The sequence below is a fragment of the Anas acuta genome, chromosome 1, assembly GCF_963932015.1.
Source record: "Anas acuta chromosome 1, bAnaAcu1.1, whole genome shotgun sequence".
NCBI classification, from domain to species: Eukaryota; Metazoa; Chordata; class Aves; order Anseriformes; family Anatidae; genus Anas; species Anas acuta.
Genome location: NC_088979.1, coordinates 184098623 through 184124658, shown reverse-complemented (window position 1 = coordinate 184124658; position 26036 = coordinate 184098623). Strand labels below are relative to the sequence as shown.

Genomic DNA, 26036 nt, shown 5'->3' with positions numbered 1-26036 from the left:
TGTTGCAGATGACAACTGCAAATCTTTGGGAGAAAATAATAATAATAATAAAATAGTGTCAGCGATATTTGTTTAAGGGTATCTCTGGTTTTCATCCCAGCACTGCTAAATATAAACTCCCCGCATAACTTGGGGGCTGCGACCTGGCGCTTTTGTCTGGGTGCCGCGATGCAGCACAAACGTCCCTTGGTGCAGCGTGCCCCCCGCGGGGCTTTAAAACCCTTCCAGCGGGGACACCTCGCCCTGGGGACACCTCGCCCTGAGGTGCCCCGGGGGCTGCGGCTGCTCCCCCACCGCCACCTCAGGAGGCGGCGGAGCCCCGGCCCCGGCCCCCGCCCGCCGCCGACCTCCGCGGGCCCCCGGCGCATGCGCGCTGCCGCCAGCGGTGCCTCCCGCGGGGCCGGGGCCGCAACGTGTTGCGCGCTGCAGCCCCCGGGGCTGTGCCTGCTGTGGCTGCTGCCCCCCCCCCCCCCCTTCCTCCTCCTCCTCCTCCTCCTCCTCCTCCTGCTGCTGCTGCTCCCAGCCTGGCAGGCTCCAGCTGCTCGCATCAGATCCTTAAAGGACCCCTGCGCTCCCGCAATTCATTCCGGTGCTGCTCTCTCCTCCTCCTGCTGCTGCTGCCAGCCCCCGCGGAGCCGCCCGGCGCGCTGCAGCCCGGCGTTTCCATGCATTGCCAGCCAGCCGCGGCCAGAGCCGGCACCGTCCCCGAAGCGGCGGCGCGGGGACCTCTCCGCCGGCAGGAAGGGCCGGTGTAAGTTTATTTGCGCCTTCCGCTGCTGCTGGCGAGGCAGCGCCTGCGAACCCAGGGAGCCGCAGCTGCCAGGTAAATGCCCGCTCCCTCGGCGCGGGGGCAGCCCCAGCCCCAGCCCCAGCCCCAGCCCCAGCCCGTGCTGTCGCATGGCCGGGCACGGCGGGGACACGGCTGCTGGGCTCCCCCCCGCTTCCCGCTGCGGAGCTGCGGGGGGAGGCAGCCCTCCTGCAGCACCCTGGGGTGCTGCTGCTGCTCCCCGGGGCTGCGGGGACACGGGGAGGTCGGGCTGGGGCGGGCAGCGCTGGACCCCCACAGCACCCCACAGCACCCCAAGGCAGCCGGCCCCGCCGCCACCCTGTCGGTGTTGTCCCCGCAGGCCACCGCCCGTCCCCGTGTCCCCGTCCCCGGGGGAGGCCCGTCGGCGTGAGGCCGCCCGCAGCCACCGCTTATGCAACACATCATCGATAACCACCCCGACATGGCCACCGCGCTGCTGGCGGGCGAGAAGCTGAAGGAGCTGATCCTGCCCGGGCAGCAGGATGACAAGGCGGGCGCGCTGGCGGCTCTGCTGCTGCAGCTGAAGCTGGAGCTGCCCTTCGACCGCGTGGTCACCATCGGCACCGTCCTCATCCCCATCCTCCTCGTCACGCTCGTCTTCACCAAGAACTTTGCTGGTAAGGGCTGCGGGCTCCAACAGCGGCCCCAAAAATGGCCCCGGTGGCTCCCCGCTTTGTGGCCAGCTCCTGGAGGCAGGGGCAGCGGGAGCAGAGGGGCCGCGGGGTGCCCCAAGGACAGCGGTGCTGAGGGAGGGGAGCGGGTGGCTCCGTGTCGGTGGCCCATGTACCGGAGCGCCTCTTTCTGCTTCGTTATGAGGAGCCAGAGAGGTGTAAAGATGAGGCATGGCCCGAGCGTTGGTCCTGATGTTGAGTCAGGTGTGTGCAGCACGGGTGTTTGACTGGCCCGCGAGGTAGAGGGGTGCCTCGTTATACTGGCTGCTGGTAATTACATACAGGTACATGCCTCTTGGGCTTTCCCATGTCATGATATCTCTGGTATTTAAGGGCTTGCATAAAATTTTTCACAGGTTCAAAAGCCCGGTTTGTTCGCCCATCACAGCCAACACATCGTCCTGCCTGTCAGGGAGGTTAGTCCAGGTTTGTCTGGAAGGACAGCTCAAGTCTTGGTGAGCCTCAAAAATCATTCACCCAGTAAATTGCTGTGACATCGTTTGGGCCATTAGCAGGCAGGTAACCACTGCTTTACTTTCTGAAGTGTCGCCTTCAGGAGTGGAGCTGACAGCATGGGACCTCTTTCGGGTCCCCCGAGGCTCCATCCTGAAGATCCCTTTGGAATTATTAGCGCCTTCGTGTACAGACTGGAAGCCTGTAGCTTGTATGGTCAGTGGGAATTAGCTGTGTTTGATCCGTAAACGTATCCAAAGCAGGCTCTTACTTCGCATGTGGCTTTGGGGTTGACTTCCAACACTGACAGTGAAAGCAAGCATAAAGCATGCATAAGATTAAATTACCTAGAAGAGTAACTGCTTGTGAAGAGCATCTTGATTGAAGATTTTTCTAAATCATAGTTAAAACATTTTGAATTTGCCTTTTTTTTTTATGACTTATATATATATCTTTTATATAGTTCTTCAGCCACAGTTGATGATAGCATCATTTTTTTGCATGGTCATCTAGAGGTATCTTAAAGAGACCATATTTTCAGGGCACACTGAGCTTGGTGAACATCTGAGAACTGTCTCCTCATGGTGACCTAAAGGCAGGATACAGTCACTTTTGTGGGTCGTACTGTAGAATGCAAAAGTGTTGGGGCCCTTCCTCTACTTGGTTTGTAGAGAAGTAAACATCGATGAAAAGGCAAGCCTACAGAAGGCAACGAGTGTGCTTATTTCACACTGTTTGAGATTTACAAATGTGAATATTAGTAGGCCTAAAGATAACCTTGGGTGCCAGAAAGGTCATGCTCTTCCACTTATGTTTCTTTATTGTAGTGTGAGTTTTCTACCAGAGATCTGTGATGAATCACTGCTTGCGCAGACAGCAGGAACTTACTCTGTATGAGCAAGTCCTGTGAGGCTGCAGATTGCGGAGGAAGACCCAAGTCTAGGAGACTCAGAGATTTATACAGGGGATGTTACTCTGAGAGACTACACAGTGGTCCATGGAAGTTTATGGAAGAGAAGGAGTTTAGCAATTTTACTCACTACTCACATCTGACCCTATTTCTGCAATTGGGTTTGTTTTATGCCATGAAAGACTACTCTCTAGGACAACAGTTGTGGTCTTAAATGTTGCAGTTGTTTTGTTTTGTTTTTTAGAAGTACCAAAAACAATGTCATTTGTGTCTAGTCACAGACCTTGTGTACTCATTTGACCCTATAAGAGCATATGCAATGCTACAGGCTTGTGGTGGAGTGGCTGGAAAGCTGTGCAGAGGAAAAGGATCTGGGTGTGTTGGTTGATGCTCGCCTGAACATGAGCCAGCAGTGTGCCTAGGTGACCAAGAAGGCCGATGGCATCCTGGCTTGTGTCAGGAGTAGTGCAGCCAGCAGGAGCAGGGAGGTGATCGCCCCCCTGTACTCTGCTCTGGTGAGGCCGCACCTCGAGTGCTGTGTTCAGCTTTGGGCCTCTCACTTCAAGAAGGACATTGAGGCCCTGGAGTGTGTCCAGAGAAGGGCTACGGAGCTGGTGCAGGGCCTGGAGCACAAGTCCTGTGAGGAGTGGCTGAAGGAACAGGGGGTGTTTAGTTTGGGGAAGAGGAGGCTCAGGGGAGACCTTAGTGTTCTCTACAGCTACCTGAAAGGAAGGTGTGGGGAGCTGGGGGTTGGCCTCTTCTTGCAGGTGATGAGATGAGGGAATGGCCTCAAGTTGTGCCAGAGAAGGGTCAGGTTGGAAATTAAGAGAAATTTCTTCTCAGAAAGAGCAGTCAAGCATTGGAATGGGTTGCCCAGGGAGGTGGTGGCATCATCGTCCCTGGGGATATTTAAGGAAAGCTTGGACATGGCATTTAGAGACATGGTTTAGTGGGTGATATTGGTGATAGGGGAACAGTTGGACTAAATAATCTTGGAGGTCTTTTCCAACCTTGATGATTTTCTGATTCTATATGCACTATAAGAGCAGTAACCTGTTACGTCCTACCCGGACAAAGTTTACAAGGCAATACAGAAAGCATCTTTATGGCACTGAAAAAACATGGGACAGCACTCTTCTCACATACAATATACATACTATGAGAGAAAGGGGAAAAAAATAAAGATACAAGAAAATGTCATACAAACTGTAAAGGGCTGATGAGATTAGACTTCTTTTTCAGGTGCGGTAAAAGAGCGCAAGATTGGTAGATTCAATTCTGCTTCCAGTGATCTCAAGAGCAAAACTCCTCCTAATTTTAAATGTGACCTGATTTAGATGTTTACAGCCCTGTTACCAAAACAACATTTGCTCAAACTTCTTTACTAAGAAGGTTGTCCAGAGACACAGACCATGGTAACAGCAATAGTCCTGCTGAGTATGTGCTTATTACTGGCTCTGCTGTTTGTGTTAGGTTTCACCCGTGCGCTGCCACTGATCTTTTAAAAAAAAGTATATTTTTCTTGCTTTGGATATTGCTTCCTGTATGCAATTTAAATAATACTTATGAAAAGTGCAACCTTTGCTGACAAAAGTGCTGGCAAGAGGTTCCTGCTGCCGCTTTGGGTGTTAGTACCATAGTAGCTTCCCAGCCTTTTCCTTGTCCCCTTCTGTGCGTTGGTTACAGCCTCGGAGTAGGAAATAAAAGCTGATGCTTATAATTACTCCTAATGCTGTTAATGATATCCAGTGCAAGCTGTTTAAAGCTACCATCATGCTGCTAAGCCAAGAACAAGCCCCCCTTCTGGTTTCTGTCCCCTCTTGAAGAGTCTTGTAAAGGCTCTCGGAAGAGAGGTGTGCATGCTCAGGGCGTACATAGATGTGCAGTGAACGTGGTTTCTCACAAACCCTTGAGTGCCAAGAGGAGATAAAACCCTACACACTGCTGATCTGCCTGTGAGTTTGTGGAGGATCCAGCTTACCTTAAAGCCTGGTCAGGAGTGACACAGTGTGATGCCGGGCTCCTGGGCCCAGCAACAGCACGCCGTGTGAAAGTTGAGCCCAGCCTCAGCATGTGAAGCAAGGAGGGCGCGCGTTATGCCAGATGGATTTAAAAGTCAATCATTTATTTGTAATTTTAGAAATTGTTATGTCCATGGGATAATACATTGCATAGTGTAGTTTTCCTGTGGGTGAAAATAAAGTTAGTTAATGAATTGTGTTGGTTTAATGGCAGGGGCAAAGTGGTTGCTTAGGTTAATGTATTTGCTGTTCATGTACGTGATTTGTTCATCCTCGTGTTTGAGTGCTCTGATCTTCACATTGCTTTTGAGAAATTAAATCACAGACGCTTGCACTGGCACCTCTGCAAAGAAATGACTACAGCCTTTCTTTGCACTTCCCTGACTTTCATAAGAGAAAAGAAAGTCCCTCAACTAACACCTTCTGTTATCGTTTCTGAGTCTCCCAATTCTCCTTTGATGTTTTTCCAACAAACTAGTGTGATTCCAGGAAGGATGCACCTAGAAAAGTAATTAAAGTAAATCTGTGTGCAGTATTAATACTGGGCAAAATAATTGGCTCGATGGCTGTACCCAGAGAGGCCAGTGGCAAGCGGTACCTCAGGGGGTCTCTCTTGGGACTGGTGCTTTTCAGTGTCTTCATCAATGACGTAGATGATGGGGTTGAGTGCACCCTGAGCAAGTTTGTAGATGCCACCAAGCTGAGTGGTGTGGTTGATACACCAGAAGGAAGGGGTGTCATCCAGAGGGACCTGGACAGGCTGGAGAACTGGGCCCACGTGAACCATATGAGGTTCAGCAAGGCCAAGTGCAAGGTGCTGCACCTGGGTTGGGGCAATCCCACACATGAGCACAGACTGGGAGGAGAACTCATTGAGAGCAGCCCTGAGGAGAGAAACTTGGGGGTTCTGGTGGACAAAAAGCTCAACATGAGCCAGCAGCGTGTGCGTGCAGCCCAGAAGGCCAACTGTGTCCTGGGCTGCATCGACAGAGGAGTGGCCAGCAGGGGAGGGAGGGGATTGTCCCCCCTCTGCTCTGCCCTTGGGAGGTCCCACTTGGAGTGCTGCATCCAGGTCTGGGGCCCCCAGCACAAGAAGGATGTGGGGCTGTTAGAGCAGATCGGAGGAGGACTACAAGGATGATCAGAGGGCTGGGGCAGCTGTCCTGTGAAGGAAGTCCGAGAGAGCTGGAGATGTTCGGCCTGGAGAAGAGAAGGCTATGGGGAGACCTCATTGCAGCCTTTCAGCGCTTAAAAGGGTCTTATAAAAAGGACAGAGAAGGACTCTTTACGCGGGTAGATAATGATAGGACAAGGGGGAACGATCTTAAACTAAGGGAGGATAGATTTAGACTAGACATTAGGAGGGAGGGTAGTGAGGCGCTGGACCTGGTTGCCCAGAGAGGCTGTGGATGCCCCAACCCTGGAGGTGTTCAAGGCCAAGTTGGATGAGGCCTTAGGTTGGAACTGGATGATCTTTAAGGTGCCCTCCAACCCAAGCCATTCTATGATTCTGCGATAAAGTCATCCAGGAACAGTGGTCAGCAGCCTCACACAAAGACAGACAGACAAGCACCCACAAGAGACAAACGAATAGTCTGCCTTTCTAAAACTCACCCATGCACGGACTTTATATACCATCAGGATGTCTTGTATTTATGGGCCAGTGTGCACTGAACCTTGAGGATCTCAGGGAAAGTTTTGGAGGCATTTGCCCTCTGTGTGCAAAGGAAACCTCCCTGCTAGCGATGCTCTTGTTGAGAGCTACAGTGCATACAGGTGGTAGTCCCAGGGGAATTTATTTGGTTTCATTCTGTTTTCTTTCACAAATTACTGCCTTAAAGATCACGATTTATTATTTTATTTAAATCCAAATACTGTTTGAATTTCTTTCAGAACAGTGGCATGCCCCCATTACACCCTGTGTGATTTTCAGTATCCGTTGTAGTGCTCCTGCATTGTATGCAAAGGTCCATATTTTTTTTTCCTTAGGGGTTTTATTTCTCATATCTGAAGATCCAGAAGCCTGATTTTTCATTCTGTAGCACCTTGAAGAATTAGTTACTCCCGTGCAAACTAGAAGTAAAATACAATCTCTGAGTGGACAGCTCTACTTTAGTTAGTACTGCAGTGTCCCAGTGCAGGGATAGATAACCACACCGGGTGCCAGCTAGCAGAGGAGCAGACTGTAAGCCTGTAAGTAGAGGTTGTCACTTCTGTTCTTCCCGTTTAGCTGCCTTGGAGCCTGCAGGGTTGTTCCCTTCCACATGATAAAGGGTTTGGGGTTCTTTATTTAGTTACCTGCCTACCTTCTTTGAAATAAATCATTAAAAGTGTTTTCTTGCTGAAGCAGACTAGCCTTAGGCTAATACTTAGTGGAAAAAAATGATAAAAGCCCAAACTTTAATTAAAGATTAGTAGGTAAGACTCTAAGATACGTAGTTCTAGTCCAGCTGTAGTCTGCCTCAATGTTCAGCAGCTTTTTTTAGTTACGATGTTTCAGTATCTCCTATCAAGGCCCGGTGAGTCTGGGGACGCACAGATCTAAATACAAGGGACTGGTCCTTTAATATACTGCATTTCCATTTTTACTTCCTTGTCAAAATGCAGAAAATGCGTGGTATTAGACTGCAACATTCATTATCTGTTTGATGGGCATCTGTTTGGTGTTCTGTGGATTTTTCATCCTGCTCGCTTTGCTATTCTCCCTGGTTTTACCATGGAGCTAGGTACTTGCAAACCACATGGAACTACTATTCACAACCCACAGCCACAGATAGGGCTCTGATGGGTATTAAACACCTCTCCATCAGCAAGTGTAGTGTCTGTCCTCTGACACTGGCAGTGAACGGCAGCCTTCTGTAGTGAAACATCTCACGGCCTTTGCTTAGATTCCAAGACACCATGGACAAGGATCTTCACAATATTAACATATCTTCACAATATTGAAATATTTTGGTTTCCAAACTTTCAAAAGCTTTAGGATTCATGTTGTCAGCCACAGCAATTGCTAAGTCATATCCCTTGTGTACACTGCCTTGTGCTTTCTATTCACAGTGAATCATTCTGTATTGCAGTCATGTCTGCTTTTCCTTCAGAAGTTGTTTAATGCCAATACTTTATTAAAATAAAGCAAAACAGTCATCCAGTTGATTTTTATACTCTCATCAAAAGCCAAGCTTTGGTGTTGATTTTCTTGCTAGGTTTATGAAACAGTGCCTACCAAATACCAAAAAGTTGCTCACAAATACTGTATTTCTATGTCTCTTAGCAGTTATGTAGCTCAGCCCTCTACCACCCTTCTGCTAGAAAATTCTCATGAGGAAGTCATGGAAGGAGACAGTAAGTTAAATGACTGAACAGTTAGGTCAAGTTTTATGTTTTATTTTCTGTTTTGTAATCATTTTGCATAAGCGATGCTTACTTCACTGTGCAGTACAGTGTATGCGTGAGTTCAGTGTCTCTTTATGCGTTTCACCCAAAAGTATGTTTGAAGTAGTGTATGGTGAGGATTTCTCTGCTACAAGATGGAATTTTATTTTGTATTGCCGGTCAACTTTTTGAATTTGTATTTCTGTCTTAGGTTGTGGGCAGCATATTTACACACACTCTCGCTTCCTGACCTGACTGTTAGTTGGCTTTTGAGCTTATTTTCCATTTTTACTCTGTAGCCGTACTTAAAGCCACATACAGTAAAAAAAGCGAAGATGAAGTTTTCCCAAATGGTTACTGTTAGTACTACAAGTACTGGGCCAGATTGTTATATGCATGCATGTGAGGACATGGATGCAGAAATTAGTTCTGAGGCAGTATTAGCTGCTGAGACACTCCTTAAATTCTCTTCTCATACCTCTTGTGTTTTAAGTGCTTTCAAATTGTGTATTTTTTAAAGAACTGAAGTAGTGCAAGCAGCCATGGGCTGGCCGTGGTTCAGCCACTGGCTGTTTGCACTGCAGTTGGAATTCTTACCAAAGGGTGAGGGCAAAACACAAACACAACGTTCATGGAGTATGCAAGCTGGCTTTCTTGGATTTTTGGTCACTTAGAGATTTGCAGTTATGCAGTTGAATGTTAAATGGAAAGGTAATCTAGAGGAAACACATGAGCCTCACATACGTAATCATTCCAGTGCAATTCCTAGAGGCCACAGACGTTTTTGTGTCACAAATTCCATCTCTCAGTCTTCATTGACACATAGGTGTCATCTTTTTTTTATATTGACTTGGATGACCCTGTCTACACTATTAACCCTTTCATTTTCTTGTGTCTCATATGTGAAGAGGTCCAACATCTGGATAAGATTTAGCTTAATACATATTTTCAGGATAACTTCAACAATCTGTACAGATAGATGGGTCAAAAGCATTCTTGTTTAAGAGCTACTTAACTCATTCACCTTCGTCAAGAGGGAACCTTTTGAATAAATAAGAGTAAGGCTGAGACTGTTTTTCAAAGCTACCATGAAGTATTTTGAAGCATTTTCTCTCTAAACTAGACAGAAATTACACATCCATGATCTAGAGGTCTCAGCTTGTATTGCTCCTTAGATTGGTAAAACTCTTCAAGAAGAATCTGTATCATCCGTGAGTTCCCTGGGATTTTTGAACACTAAAGATGACTGCAGCAGGCACCTTCAGTAGGTATACACATTTAATTAAAAAGCTGAAATATTTCACAGTAGACTGGCTTCATTCTTGCAGAGGTTTCTTTTGTTTCCCATGATTCAGGATTTATTCTAAGAAAAAGGTTGAAAATAATGCCTTATGTTTCCATCATAAGGGATTTTGTATATTATTCTCCTGTATTTGAACTTGGAAACACAGTAGTACTTCTTAACGATAGTAAGGTTTGGGGATTTATTTGCTTTTCTCTTCTGGCAGCAGTTGCTGAATGCAGGGTGCATTTTTTGCAGCTTGGAGCTCAGTGACTGTTTTGGAGCATTTCAGCTGTACAGGGAAGTAATTATTTCTGAGGCTGAGGTGCCTTGTCTTCTGTGGGATCCACAAACTGCACAGGAGGGATGGAAACATCCACGCTGGAAGTTGCAGGGTCCCTGGGAGCCTTTTGAGGCTGATTCTTTTGCTCTGTCATGATAGATCAGCACAGGTCTGATACTTCACAACCCCCAGTTTTGCTATACATGGAGGGACTAGTTTTCTAAAAAGCAGTAGACCAGTCATCTCTGCCTCCAAATACTAAGATACTAAAAGAATATAATTACTTAATGAACTAACTACTTGTATTTTTCTTTTTCTTTTTTTTTTTAATATGAAATTTTCCAGGTGCTGTGTTTATGCCAAGAGGTACTTAAAACAAGCCATCTTTTTTCATTTCTGACCATTAAAAAGCAGTAATGCCGTAGAACAAACCTGCTGTTTCCTGTTGTTTCCTGTGCTTGTATTTTGCGCTTGACCCTTGAATTAAGAAGCCACCCTTGTCTGTGTGCCATCAGTTTCACTAGGTATTCATTTCACCTTGGCATTTATGTGCTCTTGCAGTTTGCTTTAGCTGTTACTCTAGTTCGCATCATCGTAGTGTCTGGGTGCCTGTGTAGCTGCTTCGGGGTTCTACTTCTAGAGGGGAATTTTTGAATTGTCCAAAAATATTTTTTGATCTTTGGGTAACATGAACACACTTAATTTCATGCATTACTTCTACCCCTATAGAGAATTTCTGGCATCACCAAATTCTACTTACCTCCTTATACTAGGGATAATTGTAGAAGTAAATATTATTCAGATCTCTTTTGTAGAGCTATCTGGCGGAATTAATTATATTTTGGTGAATGCATTCTGTTAAAGTCAAATCTAACTTCCTCATATCTTAACATAGTACAAAACAAATGATAATACAGAAATACACCTCTAGGTGCAAATGCAAGCATTGTAATTTCCTTCCAGATGTCTTTTGTTTTCACATAAGGCTCCATTGACCACAGGAAGAAATGCTCGCAGTGTTGCTCATCAGTTCAGTCATTACAGAGAAGCTCTCTTCTAACAGCATTGCCACCGTACTGTGTGGCCATCACATGGTGGATGGCTCATTATTGAGGAAACATTTCTCCATAGCAGCAACCTCAGGGATTTCATTTAGGTGTTTCTGCACCTTCCGTGTAACAGTTGCCATTTCTGGAGTAATCTTTTCCAACACATGTCAACATATGAACCAAGTAGGACTAGGTGTTTTGCTCTCCTGAATTTTGCAGGGCAGGCATTACAAGTCTTTAAGCCTCAGGTTGCTGGTAAGTGAACTTCAGCATACCAGCTAATTTGAGAAGAGCTAATGTATGTTACATACAGGAATGTAGTCCTGTAAATTTATATATCCACTGGGAATGTTCAGTACTGATATAGTTATTCTGCAAATCCAAAATACATGCAGTTTGAACAGCAGTCTTGCAAGAAAAATGGCCCCAAATTGTAAATATGGGGACACGCCTGTGGGAAACCAATTACCTGTTAGTCTTTGAAGTTGTTTATCTCACCCATTACAACTAATTTTTGTAGAATGTGAGTCAGTAAAACTTACTAGCAGATGGTTTCCTGTCTCATTTCCTTAGGGACTTTTCTTTTAAGATTTTTTTCTTAAACAGGACAAGTGATTTCAGAGAGTGGTCAAAAAAGGCTATACCTTACCTTGTTGATCATGGAGAAATTTGTACCTTAGGAAGACTTCATGGGCATGGAACCTTTTTTCAGAGTTGGAAAGAATATTCCCTAACAAAGGTAAAGGTATTGTCTTTTTGTTTTGATAAAAATGATAATTCTTAATAATCAGCTTGCTAAGTTAAGGTTTAGTTCTATGAATGTTTTATGTTCTTATTCATATGAGTAAACTGAGTTAAATAGGACCGTATGACTACAATTGATACCCAAAAGTAATTTCAGGAATCCATCCTCATGCTGTACTAACTTCTAACCTTTAAATAAAGTAGTTGAAATAAACCTGTTAAATTAAAGGAATTTTCTAGTTAATTTGGATACTAGCCAGCATTTTTTAAAGTCACATCCAAAATAGAGTTACATATGGAAACCTCTGGCTGGGATGGAAAAACTGTTTACTGTTTAGAGACATCATTCTTACTTAGACTACATTTTCAGCCTTAGTAATATAAATGTTTTTTGTTCTGTTTTTCCAGAGAGAAGAGGATCCAGGACATTTCTTCTTTTCCTTTAAAAAAAAATACTGAAAACTACTAAATAAATAATTTCTGTTTCTCAAAATAAACAGTTTGCTACCTGCTTCCTTGTGCATTCCTTTTAGTACTTGAGATGAATGAGGCGTGTACATCTGGTTGCTTACACTTACTTGATACAACATAGGGAAGATCAGTATGATAGAACTACACTTGTCAAGTCAAATACTAACATCTATGGCTGAATTCAGGGAGCTCCTCATTTATCTTGGCTACTGTAAACTTGTGTTCTAGCATCTGATGGGGCAGGAAGATTCAGAGATCCTACCTAAACACTGATTTTCTCCTTACAGTCAAGTGGAGAGGACCTTATGAGGAGCGCTTCAGAGAACTTGACTGAAATACCAGCTTTTCTTTGTAGGCAGGTTGAGCACTCGCATGATTTAGCAGTCATCTTCAAGAGGGTGAAAAGCCATAGGCCCAGGGTGAGTCTGCAATATATTTAACTCAGTATTTGTGCTTACCTGATACTTAGTTACGTACCTGATACTCAGGTCTCTAGAGTTGGTTTCTGCTTCCCACTGGCATTCCCTGTGAGCCTATGTGACAGAGCACGAGGGTTTAGTTGCTTGTCCAGGAGTTGGGAGACCCAGCCTGTTTGGCAGAACCTAAGCAGCTTCTCTGCTGCCTATACCGAGTGTATGACCGTGGTGGTCAGGCAGCACGTTTACTTTGGATCCTCAAAGAATTACTCAGACAAGAGACATACCAACCTTTGTCTTGGTATAGCAAGCACAAGAATTTTAATCTTTCATTTTTTTCAGTTATATTTTCTGAAAACTGGATGCCATTTTTTTTCCTTTTTTTTTTTTCTGTATGCTGTTAGGAAATTGTTCTTTTCCTCCTGCATTATTGAATCACACTTTAGAATGCTGGAAACATGCAGTCTCCTTGGAGGGTTAATGAGGTGTGATTTGGTTTTCCAGAGTAAATTCTAAAAGATGGAGGTCACAGGAAATATATACCATTTATTATTATGGTTTATAGTTTGCTTCTGGTTAATACACTTTATTTCACAGGGAATATGGTAGGTGTAAAGAGTCAGTTGCCCCTTTATATAGGGGCATATACTGTGTATTAAAAATATCTTACTGTGTTTTTAACGTCTACCAAAAACATTGTAAATGTATTGTTCATATTTATTTAAGTAACTTTTGATTACTGCTTGTAATAAAATTTTAGAAGCTCGAGATTGATCCCCCTACAGCATCAGTTCTTCAAAGAGAGATTCACATGCCTAATTTTATGCACTATGAGTAATCCTATTGGCTTCAAAGGAACTGCATGAAGTCATTTTTAGAAGCAGGGTCTATTTTTTTTTTTACTGTGTTGAATACTGAGAGGCTGGTATTGTTATCTTTATTTGAAAACACAAATGAATGTTTGTGTGAGATCCAATTCACTCACTTTTTCTAGGAAAACTTGTAAAAAATAAACTTTGAAAGATACAGGAGAATAACACATAACTGTCAGCTTGACCGTGTCTTACTTAACAGTGTTGTTTCTATGTACCACATACTAGCTCACATTTTTGCAAAATTATTTTTTCAATATGTATAGGCACATGCATACACCCACAAAGCCTCCTTGGTGGACTGTGCTGTTGACATCTTTTCCTCTGAGATGCAAAACTGGGGCCTGAATTGCTTGTATTGCAGTGTAAGCCTCTGCATTCCTGCTCAGAAACAGCCGTTCTCAAAGGAGAAAAAAGTGTCTCCTGTATGAATCAACCATTTTTTCTAGGCAAGACCTAGAGAAAAAAAAAAAATCACCTTGAGAACAACCAAGCATTGGAGCAGGTTGCAGGGGTGGTTGTTCAGCCTCCACCTTTAGAGGTTTTCAAGCCGGACAAAGCCCTAATCAAGTTGCTCAAGAGCTGAGTGTTGACCCTGTTTTGAGTACAAGGTGGGACTCAGTAGTGTTTCCGTGATTCTGTATTTGGGGTATAATTTCCAGAGCAGCAATTAGCAGATTTTTCTGTTGGTATCTCTGTTTTCAGATCTGAGATTACTTTCTGCAATGGGAAGCTGCACAGAGGTTCCAACCCCAAACTTCAGCCCCTCAGCCCCTTGTTTGAGAAATTTCCGAACTTAAAGTATTGTTTTTCCAGGGTTAAGTTTAGTTTAGTTAATTTATCTAACATGTTTAACACTTGCAGCCTGACAAAGAGTATTTAATTCAGGGGCTCTTGAAGAGGGCTGTTGAGTGTATGCTGAGCTGTGTAGAGGTTGGGGAACCACTGGGAGGGGGTGGTTGACCTTGGACTGAGACCAGTAGAAGTGGTAGCCTGCACCTGCAGAAAGCCCCAGGCATTTCTCAGAGCATTTACTAACAGGCAGCACCTAGCTTTCATACTTTGCCTTCACTCCTGCCTTCCACTTTGTCTCTCTAGGTTCTTTCTAAACATTTTACTGAGCATGGTCCCCCCTGCCTTCATCCCTCTCCCTACCTTGCTTATCTTCTCCCAACCATGTTCACTCTTTCATTCCCCTGAAGTACGTCCTTTTTACCACCATATGCCTGGAAGTAATTTCTCTAAGTAGTACTTAAACTGATAGGATGAGATGGTGCAGAATGGAGCATGTGAAAAAACTTGGCTGTCAAGGGTTTTTATTTCTTCAAGTGGCATTACAGAATTGTTGTATTCCACAACTAACTAATTCTGCTTTGACTATTTTATCTTGTCTGTATATCCAAAAAGATTGATTTGAGATGTCTCATATTTTATTAATGAGATTAGTTTTGTGGACTTCTAGAAGTTACTTACATGAACAGTGAGCAGCATAAAATGCATTTCTGTACAACTGTTGAAAACATCTGAGGTGCTGCTCACCTGTGATCATCTAACGGTATTGAAAAAGGGAAGCTAAGCTTCCTAGTATGCATCTTTATACTCAACTCAGTATAAGATTAATATACTTTATAATGTATTTATAACATGTGCTTTTTTCCCAATGCATTATTTCTGAACAGCATTAGAATAGGGTTACTTAGTTTCTTAAAAAATTATTCACGAGGAACATTTCATGGGAATGACACTGACTGTTAACAATTATTGCAGAAACAGAATTTGTTCTTAGGTATTCCTAGTGATTTTTTTTTTTGAAACAACTGTGTTGAACGTCATATGTTGGAATGCAGTTAACACATTTGCATAGGTGGACCTAACAGCAGAGCTTCAGGCTTTGAGCTTCCTGAGAATTTACTGAGCATGAGCACTGAAAATCTTGCAGTAGGCCATCACATTTAATGAAGAAATGTTGAGTTCAGCATTCCAGCTCCCAATATTGATTACAGGCTAGTTGGGTGGTATCTTATTTTTTTGCCTTTGTTGCAGTTGCACACATGTACAAGTCACGGGTACATGTATACCCTGTACCACCTTTTCATTATTGTTTGGAACAGGCAAAAGATTGTTTTGGAGTTGATGACCTTGCTCTCCATGACGTATTAATTTATTTTTTAATGGTAGGAATTTCTGTCTGCTGGGCTCACAAGCATGTAACTATCAGGGAATGTGGAGGGACATATTATACTTATGGCCTAAGCCCCAACAACACTCAAAAGAGGACCAACACATTCAGCCATTGTAGTATCCCCTAAGCTTTGCAAAAGTTTTTCCTTATAGTATCTTATTATTCTGTCATTTTGTCATTTCCTACACAATTGAATAATTATGGCATATCCAATTAAGCTGCCAAGTTTTGGGAAAAACATCCTATATTTATAAGTATAAACTTCAAATATGTATTTTTTTTTTATTTTATTTTTATATCATATGATCCAGTATCAGAGCTTTGGTTTTAAAAAAAAATCTGATGTGCCTTCTGAATGCGCATTATGGGGTTCTCACGGCTAAGTGAGCTGTGTGTGTGAGAACAACTTGGTACTCCTCCATCCTCAACAGACCTGCATTTTGAGATCCAGCTATATGTTGATGCCATCTTTCATAACAAACCAGATTAGTTATTGATGTGATGCTTTCCTTTCTCATTTATTTCTGATTGACACATTGCAGCAGAGGAGAAATGGTCCATGCCCTAGTATGATAGGATCAAACACCTTCATGGTGTTAAATGCAAGGTAAAATGCTGCTATTGCCTAAGGAGCATTCACAAAAGCTAACTTAAAGCTAGCATTGATCTTACTTGGCAGCCCCTTGTCAATGAAGAGACAGGTTCCTTCAGGCAGCAAGTAAATTAGTCTTTTGCTTTGAATCTTTGTGTGGAAGGGTCTTCCCCTCCTCTCCATTTTCTCGATGGTTGTCTAGATGAATGAGCTTTCCAGGACTGATGCTTTGCTTTGTGAGTCACGTCCTTTGCTGAGAAGGATAAGGTAAACTCCCCTGTGGAGTAACTAACAAGATCAGTGACATTCTCTGGCAGTGAGTATGACTCAAACATGTTAGAAAACACTCTTTGAATAAAACTGAAGTGTAACCCTGCCTCCTCTTCAGGCAGTTATCAGAAGTCCCACTGGCTTCGCTGAGGACCCTCCATCTGAAGGGTTTGGGGATTCACCTGACACATCATGAAAATCATGTGAATTTAATAAATATGCAAAGAAAATACGGGAGTAGCATCAATAAATAACAACACTGAATAAGAATGGAATACCATGCTCAGCTATCCTGAAAAATTAGAGATCTCTCTCAGCTTACCAGGCAGTGGGAGCACCTAAATATCTTTAACAGGAAAAGTTAGTAAATTCCTATAAAATCGCATTTGCTTTCTTTACTGGGCTAGGCAGCCACATTTTTGAAGTAGCCCCCAATGAAGCTGTTGAGTCTAAACCAGAGTTGTGAAACTTCCGTTTTTCAGTGAAGCAGTGGCAGTGGACAAAGTGCAATTAGTCTCCAAGTGATCTGTCCAACATAAATGTAATGTTAAGACATTTTGATGTTTTTATTTGTTTGTAAATTAAATTAATATTTGGTGTATATATAAAATTTTGGCAGAAGTCACCTTAGGCTTTCAGGCCTTGGTGAGGAGAACTCTTTTTATTTGGTAGTAGCAAATGATACGTGAATCCAAAAAAAGTCCCTATGAATGGTTTGAATGAATATTTGTTTCTATTGTCTCAACTATTCATGGTGCTGAGACCCAGGAGAAACGAATCTATGTATTTCACAGGAAACTAAGTTTTATGTTGACAGGTTCTACTAAGCTTAGGACACACCATTCAAAATATTTCTGCTTACAAGAAATGCTTGAAGCTATTTGCCATTTTTTTGATGGGAATATATTCACATAGGAATCTTCTGAATCTCCTGGGAAATCATAGAGTAACTCCCTGATAATAGGAATTGAATATTTTTGTATGCATCCTTTCATGGGCAGGGTTAGGAGGGCATGTAATTGCTGAAGATGAAAGACAATATTTTTATTGTAACTGATGAGTAAATGCACAATGTTATTCTAAATGAGAATCTGTGTCTGAGAAAGGTTGAAGGTAGATCATTTAATCTACCTTCAGCTGCGTTTTACGGTAGATCATAAAATAGTCTTCAGAAGTGATTTTAAAGAATATACAGGACTTAATCACTTTACGTCATGTCTTGGTAGTATCATTTATTCTAGCAAGTCTGTCCAAATGGTTATATTTTTAGAAAAGAATCTTCACTGAATCACTTTAAAAATATTTTGTGCAGTCCTAAGCATGTAGATCAGAGAATATGTTTACATATCCACATTTTACCAAAGCACTAGTAAATGCTTTTGATTTGCTTGAATATGAGGAGTATTAGTTGGTCAACTAAGGAGTCTTCTGTTATGCCAAAAGGATTAGTTTTTTTTGCCTGCCTATTAATTTTGAATATTTTACTATTTTCAAATGACATAATATTTTATTATTTCTCTTCATGATTTGTATTATTAAGAGAACAGTACCTCCACTCTCTTCAAGTGAGCTGTTCTCCATCTGAATTGTAGACTGCGTTCAGAACTGGAGCCAGCTTGGTGTTCTTGAGTGATTCTCAATTCAAGAGAACATGCCTTCCTCCTATGGATCTCATTTTAGGATTTTTTTTAAGGTATACCAGAACACTGTAAATTATATTCCCTTTGTTCTACCTGCCAAAACATTAAAATATGGTCTTCCTCTTTGAAGAGGGTATTTTGATAATGGTCATTTGTTTTGGAGCTGTTAATGCTGTTCTAGCTTTCACAAGTTTTTCTGCGTTATTGTCATGTCTATTGTTAGAAAAATGTAATTGCATAAGAACATAGTACACCTACTGAGTCAAAGCAAAAGTCCTCTAGCCCAATATCCTGTCTCTGATGGTAGCAAAACTCAAATGCTTAGGAAATAGTATTAAAATAGACAAGCATATGGTATTATTTTATTGGAAAAACCCTCCCACTGCCCAGCAGCCTGTGACTTGAAGATGATGCTAAGGAAAAAAAATGGATCATTATCTGTGTATTAATTAATTCTTGCTATACTTTTTCTTCCATTACTTTGTCTACATGTTTTCTTGATCCACTATATTTGTTGCTACCATAATGCCGTAGGACAGTGAGTTCCAGCATTTAATTGCACACTATGTAAAAAATGATGTTACATTTTCAAATGTAAAATTAATTTTTCATAGTGGGAAATACAATTAACACACCAGATTCTGTCTTGGTCAGTCACACTTTAATTCAAGACCATTAACTGGGATACAGTTGCCTAAATGTTTACATGTCTTTAATTTTTTTCTATTATATCAATGAGTAGATATATCCACTAACTATATTATTTATCTAACTTTTTTTTTCTATTTAGAAGAATATTCAGCTGGGATTAACCTTAAATTTCACCTAAATGAGCCTTTCAGCATTTGCACATATGCCAAAATAACATCCTAAGCTTTTGTGTTGAGGATATCAGGTCTTTTACCTTTCTAGAGTTAAGACCACATTTTAGCTTAGGATTTTGTTCTCAGCGAGATAACTAAAACCAAAATATGTATTTATTGCAGACATTTCTAGCTGAGGTTCATTATAAAGCTTCCAGGTAAACAGATTTGCCTGGAGGCTTGTGAAGATGTGAGCAGGCTGAGCTGTCTGATAGACATTGTGGGCTTAACAGTCATGTGAAGATACAGTAAAGTAAAATTGATATCATTTGAAATGTTTATTTTCCAGAGCTCCTTTTGTAGGTTAAATGCACAGCAGTGACTTTTCTCTCTGTTATACAGAGGAGCCAATATACTGTTACACACCACACAACTTCACCCGCGATCAAGCCTTGTATGCCAGAGGATATTGTTGGACAGAATTAAAAGATGCCTTGCCAGGAGTTGATGCCAGCCACTGGCCCTCCTTGTTTGAGCATAAGTTCCTACCTTATGCACTGCTGGCTTTTGCTGGGATTATGTACATTCCAGCTCTGGGCTGGGAATTTCTGGCCTCCACCCGACTGACTTCAGAGCTTAATTTTTTGCTCCAGGAGATCGATAATTGCTACCACCGTGCAGCTGAAGGACGGGCACCAAAAATTGAGAAACAGATCCAGTCCAAAGGCCCGGGGATCACAGAGAGAGAGAAAAGAGAAATCATTGAGAATGCAGAGAAGGAAAAAAGCCCCGAACAGAACTTGTTTGAGAAATACCTGGAAAGAAGAGGACGCAGTAACTTCTTGGCTAAGCTTTATCTCGCAAGACATCTGTTCATCATCTTTTTAAGCATTATACCAATTACATACTTATCCACCTACTATGCTACACAGAAGCAAAATGAATTTACATGTGCGCTAGGAGAGCCTCCAGACAAAACAAGCAGCTCCAAATTGCACATCAGAGTGAACTGTAAGCTGCCATCTGTCCAGCTCCAGCGGATCATTGCGGGTGTAGATATCGTTCTCCTCTGCTTTATGAACTTGATCATCCTTATCAACTTAATTCACCTCTTCATATTTCGTAAGTCCAACTTCATATTTGATAAACTCAACAAAGTTGGAATAAAGACCAAGAAACAGTGGCAGAAGTCCCAGTTTTGTGACATCAATATTTTGGCCATGTTTTGTAATGAAAATCGGGACCACATAAAATCTTTGAACCGCCTGGATTTTATTACAAATGAAAGTGATCTGATGTATGACAATGTGGTCCGCCAGCTGCTTGCGGCCTTGGCCCAGTCTAACCACGATGCCACTCCAACCATGCGTGATTCGGGGATCCAAACGATAGACCCAAGCGTCGACCCAGCAGACATTGATGGTAATGAGCAGCTCATCATTAAGAGACCAAGGAAGAAGATGAAATGGATCCCAACTACCAATCCACTTCCTCAGCCATTCAAGGAACAATTAGCCATTATGAAGGTTGAAAACCACAAACCCGAAAAGCCTAAGCCTGTGCGGAGAAAAACGGCGACAGATAGCCTTATTGCTCCTTTGCTAGAATCCACTGCAAAAACCTCACAGCAATCATCCGCTCATAAAACTGACTCAAACGCCATCCCAAGCACAGGCAGTGAAAAAAAGCACACACGACACTTTTCCTTGGATGTACATCCGTATATACTCAGTAGTAAAAAACCCAAGCCAGAGATTCCAGCCATCCCCTCGATGCCTACATCAAAAAGCCAAGAAGGTGGATTCCTAAACCAGGAAGAGAATGTCATAGTACACGTTACCTCCTCTCTCAAAGGTACAGTATGTTGTAGTGCCAGTGCCACCTCCACAGACCATGGTTTTCGTAGTGACCTTCAGGAACTCAAAGTGTTCCTGAACAATTTGACCTACCTTACTAGATTTTGGGATAAGTAACAATGTTAGGACTTGTGGGCCTCAGAAACCATGATTCTCTCTATCAGAATACAGCTATGCAGAGGATAAGCATTATTACAGGTAGAGCTGTGCAAAGCAGCCTGTAGGCTATTGCTACAGGTAATTTTTCAAACACGAGCAGATTTTCACAATTATGAATGTGGTCATGCCTGGCTAAGGAAATGAGGAGGTTTGGCCTCTGTGACACCCTTCCTGCCCCACCAGCACCTGGTATATTTCAAACCAGTCTTATTTTCAAGTCATACAGAAACAGCCAGTATACTAACCAGTAACAGCAACTTCTTAAGAGTGGGTGAGAACCTGTGATAAAGGCAGTTAAAGCTGCCTGTAGAAAAAAAAAATCTCTGTAACTACTAATTTGTAGGGGTTGACATTTGCCACCTATGAAGGCATAATTCGAATTATATTGTTCTTCACCCAAGAGACATTTTAAATTGCTCTTTGTCTCATGTGGACCAGAGGATGGATGGTCTGAAGTTTGGGTGCTGGTCTGGGATTCAGGAATTCTGCCATTCACGTCCCGTATGGCCTCACAAGGGATGCTCTTTCTGTGTCTCAGTTCCCTGTATGTGTCCTGCAAATGCTACCCCTTTCCTGCCTCAAAGGAGTTTTCAAAATATATCAATAACTGTTGGACGCTAGAGTGATGGGGACAGCCATGTAAGCACTAAGAAAAGTGATAGACCAGTAGATAACTGACAGAGAGATAGGTTATCTTCTTGTTTATTTTTGTAAGCTACTGACATAAGAAAGAAGCACTATGCAGTTGAAGTTACAGAAAGATTTGTACATACTTAAAGCAATGGCTCTCATCTCATTACAAGCTAAGACCTCCCTCTGGGCCTCGACAGACTGACAGCTACCGTCACCCACTGCCCAGCAAAGAAGTGATTTGAGGTATAAACGTTTCTGTCACTTCCAAATCCGTATGCTCCTTAGAGCCCTCCAACTCCCCAATGTGCATGTGAGCTATTCTACAGCTTTCCTTATCCGGTCACCTGCTCTGATTTCAACTCCTCAAAACTACTGGGGTTTTCTGGTCTCAATTACCTTCATCTAAATTAGTGCTTGAATATTGTAAGAGTGAAAAATAATTACTGTAGTTTTGGGGCTCTGTTACTCTCCATTCTAATTAAAAGTATTCAGCTTTGCTTTTGAGTTAGACCAACATTGCAGTCCATCAGGTAAGGCAGACTCCTTATTTTCTGGAAAGAGACACCAAATTGCTGAGTTCTTTCTGAAGACAAGTGGCTTACAATCTGTAACCACTATTTTTTCCCATTGAAAATATCAGTGCTTTTTGTATTCCATCTTGTGGTTTTCAACATTCATAGCATTTGTCAAAACATTAAATCATAACATTTCTTAAACACCTGCCAGACCATAGAGGAGAGTAAAAGATATTTTTCAGTTGTTTTTTGTTCATTTTACAAAAATACCATTCACGTTTGGAAGCATGAGCATGCCTAAAAAAGTGAGATTTACAAAACCCATTTGTTGTTTGTCCTGTTTCCCTGAGCTTACAGTCCTGTTGTTACGAAGCTGTCCTGCTGGATTCCTCAAAGGGTCCCAAGAAAATTCACTTTGGGGTCCACTCCTGCTCCCATTTAAATCAATGGCAGAACTGCCAATGACCCTAATTGGTTCAGGACACTGCTCTGTGGTGGACGGGGAGGATGAAAGGCTACCTGTCTTTTAACTGGCTGTTCTGGTTTCTCTTAGACACCCCTCATCCTGCAAAAGAGATGCTGTACTCATCAGAGACATGCAGAACTGGGCCCGCTGCTGGGGCTTTTGTCACATGCAACCACAACCACATAGCCACCACTGCTGCGACCACAACGATGACTTTGAACCCAGTCAAAGCAGAACCGGGCCCAGCACTGAACTGCAACCCCACACACCCACTGCTGCACATCAACACGCTCTACGAAGATCACGAGGAGGAAGTCCCAAACATCATTGACAACGGGATTCACTCACCGGCCGACACGGGGGAGATCCTCTCCATCCCCACCCCCAAGCAGATAAGGCTGGCAACGTTTGACGAGCCAATGGCAATCGTGAGCTCGGTGGAGTACTGAAGGCCCCGACAGCACGCCTGCTCCCTCGGGGCCGGGTCTGAGGCTGCTGCAGTGAGAAACGTGGTCCCCGCCGCAACGCGCTGCACTGCATGAGCATGGAGAGTCCTCATACAGACTGTGATAACAGCTCTTGGTAATAATACCAAAGGGTTTTTCAGGATCACATCATGAGCACTGTCAGTCATTTACCAAGTATAATAAGTAAAATCTGGTGGAAATAGACCTTTAACGCCAAGACAACCATTAGCTCTAGCTCTGAACGATAGCTTCCAGATTCAATTGGTTTTAGCACAATTTATGAACACTGAGTCTGATGGCATGCCACAGTAATTTTAGCGAGTGTTTAAATCCTTTGCATTCAGAATCACTGACTGAAGTTAAAATGACATGGAGGTGAGGTATACTTTTTTAATGGCAGCAGTTCAATAAGAGTTTTTTTCTAAGCAGAGAGGTGTTGTTTTTTTTTTCACAATTCAGGATTATGAAAAAGTTATATGCAAGCAAATTTTTGTTTGTTTGTTTGTTTCTTTAGCTCACTAATGTTGGGCTCGATGGAGACTTAGCTGAAAGGGCCTTACTACCACCAGCATTTAAGTGCAAAAAGAATTGATATGTTCAATCTCTTGCATTTATAAATGAAAATACCTGAGGTATGCCCCGCCCTTCAACAAGCTTATATGTTTGATGGAAGATGATGAAATGAAGAGTTTATTTTTTTAAATATATTTTACCATGGGAAAAATTACTTTAATAACTTTTCAAACCAGGTGTTGCTTTTAACAAAATGTGTAGAAGAGAGTCATTGTAGCTGCTTATTTTTTCATAGTGTATTTATGAACCAGGTTAGAAACTTTCATGGGTGCTTCACTGATGAAAACTCTTACAGAGGTTGTTACAAAACATCTTGCAAAATAAGAAACCAGCAAAACTGTTTTCAAATAACACACAGTTAAAGAAAGTCCATGAATTTAGGTCTGCAGACTTGGCTAGTCCCTGATTCAGCAAACACTTAAGGCCATGGATGTCACTGAAACGACTCATATGTCTAAAGCTAAGCACATACTGAAGTGGCTCTGCTGGATCTGGACTCAAGTGCAAGCAGACAATAATCCTGCCGTATGTGCTATCATTCTGATTCAATATTTGCCTTCCTTGGCTCAAAGCACATCTTCATCCCCATCTTCCTATAACTTTGATATGTGTGATTTAATAGAAAATTCTAGTATAACTAAAACATCTATTAAAAGTGTATCATGCAATAACCATTCTCAGCAAAATTATAGTGAAACAAAAAGTGACTGTGTTAAAATAATATTACTAGCTGCATTCAGAATTATGGACTATATGTGTTTGCATCAAAATTATGTACAATGGTAGAAGAACCACGCAGCACAAATACAGGATTGAAATCTTGAATTTATTTTTAATTTATTACCTCAGACATGGATATATGATACCAGTATTTAATGAAAATAGCACTGAAAATAAATACATATTATTCTGAATAGCTTAATGTGTACTATTTCCTAGTTTAGTTACATACAAGTGGGATTTTATTATAAGCAGTAAGCGGGACATATAGAACCACTGTTCCCCCACAGATCACTTCAGTTATGCCCAACCTTTTGGGCCTGAACAGCCAAATATCAAGAAGCAAACCACAGGACGTGTGGCACAGTCAGGGGAGGGAGCACTGGGGGCAGCTGAAGAAGGATGTGGCTGTAACTTGCTGAGGTCTCCGTACTGCAGAGCCGTCCATGTCAGATTGCCTTGGGTTGAGCGAGGACTTGAGCTGTTCATGAGTGGCTTTTGGCTCGAGGGCCGTAGGTTTACCACCCGTCTTCTAACCCATTTGAGTGCAAACCCCAGGGCATTGCTGTGGTCTGTTGGTTGATAACCTGTGTGAAGTTTCTAAAGAACAAATCTGCACCTGCATAGGCAGAGGAAGCCAATGGGTAGCCACCATCCCTTCAGATTCACCAGTGTCACATCGAGACTTTGGAGGTGAGCCAAATGCCCCACTACATTATATTCACTCATGTAGGCAATCCACTAGTTAGATTTTTTTTTTCAGGCAAATTAAAACCATTACAGTTCAGTACTTAAATGCCAATAAAAATGAAAAAAATCGAGAACTGTCTCAAGAAAATCAGGAACCCATTAATAAAAGCAGAGTGAAAGAATAGGACCCTGAGGCCAGATTTAAAGAGATGCAACTCCCTTATGCCAAAATATTTTCAGCTGCCAGAAGTCATCATCGTGAATGTCTTCCTGCTTGTGGCACCTCAGCTGACAATGTTATAGGCACAAGACAAACTCTTTGGGGTTGCCTCTTTGCTCTCCACCTGGTATCACACATTGAGCAAAAGGTCAACCACGCTGGCCTGTAGATGGTTAGATGCCAATATCTGAACACACTGGTGTCAGGCAAAGTTGGCTATGCCCGAAAGAACAAGGATACAAGTTGTGTATGTAGTGTACTGAAAATAGCTACATCCAGTAACTATAGGGATTTTCATCACGCAGAACATACAGGGCTGGGTTGGGTCAGATAGACATGCCAGCCTCCTGACAACGCTCCCTAGGAATGGCTGTTCACCTAGGTTGGAAAGCCCCCTGCTCACCCAAGACCAGGACTCACATCTGTGCGGACACACTGTCACTTTATTGCTGAAACACTCTGCTACTGATTTAGGGCCTGCTGGTGCCCTTGTAGCAATCAGCATCAGACTTGACTGGACTGACTCAAGCTACCTGGTAAAGGCCTGGTGGTTGGAGGCCTGGGCACAGGGCATGCAGAGAGTGAGAGCAGCTCAGTCCTGGCTGGTGTAGGGTGGATAACACCGAAGGCATGCAGCAAACACTGCCTTGTTGAAGGAGAGGAAAATGTTAGTGTCCTGCTCACTGAAAGGAACTTACCTCAGCTGAACTGCCAAAGATGAGAAAAACAAGGCACGGGCCCATTCGTAAATGTCTCCTTCAGCGTGACTCGCGCTGTCATCGCCATCTGCCTGGTCTCTGCGCTAATGGCTTCATTTTGACGAGCTGGATGACTCACGTTGTTCCCGGGCCCTGCCGCCCCGCTTGGATCGGTGGCTGGTTTCCATCTGCTTCACGAGGAA

The 26036-nt window shown here is 42.8% G+C and overlaps 1 protein-coding gene across 9 annotated transcripts; it reads left to right on the top strand.

Annotated features, from left to right (window-relative positions):
* The first annotated feature begins 361 nt into the window (after window positions 1-361).
* PANX2 (pannexin 2) lies at window positions 362-24421 on the top strand. 9 transcript variants are annotated; one of them, XM_068669659.1, is made up of 5 exons: window positions 362-823; window positions 1128-1425; window positions 19239-20690; window positions 21655-21727; window positions 22553-22690. In XM_068669659.1, exons 2-4 carry the CDS (start codon window positions 1200-1202, stop codon window positions 21684-21686), a joined length of 1710 nt encoding a protein of 569 aa, XP_068525760.1. In that variant the 5' UTR covers window positions 362-823; window positions 1128-1199; the 3' UTR covers window positions 21687-21727; window positions 22553-22690. The 9 variants fall into 9 exon arrangements, with proteins under 9 accessions (XP_068525760.1, XP_068525755.1, XP_068525761.1 ...); XM_068669657.1 differs by lacking the exons at window positions 362-823; window positions 21655-21727 and adding exons at window positions 12349-12480; window positions 17934-18086 and having other exon boundaries at window positions 1289-1425; window positions 19186-20690; window positions 22553-24421; XM_068669654.1 differs by lacking the exon at window positions 21655-21727 and having other exon boundaries at window positions 363-823; window positions 22553-24421.
* Window positions 24422-26036: the final 1615 nt, after the last annotated feature.

Excerpts from the sequence above, each read along its gene's own strand:
- PANX2 (XM_068669654.1), top strand. The coding sequence starts at position 1,200 with ATGCAACACATCATCGATAACCACCCCGACATGGCCACCGCGCTGCTG. Across the intron at positions 1,426-19,238 it reads CTTCACCAAGAACTTTGCTG|AGGAGCCAATATACTGTTAC; the intron begins GTAAGGGCTGCG and ends TCTGTTATACAG. Across the intron at positions 20,691-22,552 it reads CGTTACCTCCTCTCTCAAAG|ACACCCCTCATCCTGCAAAA; the intron begins GTACAGTATGTT and ends GGTTTCTCTTAG.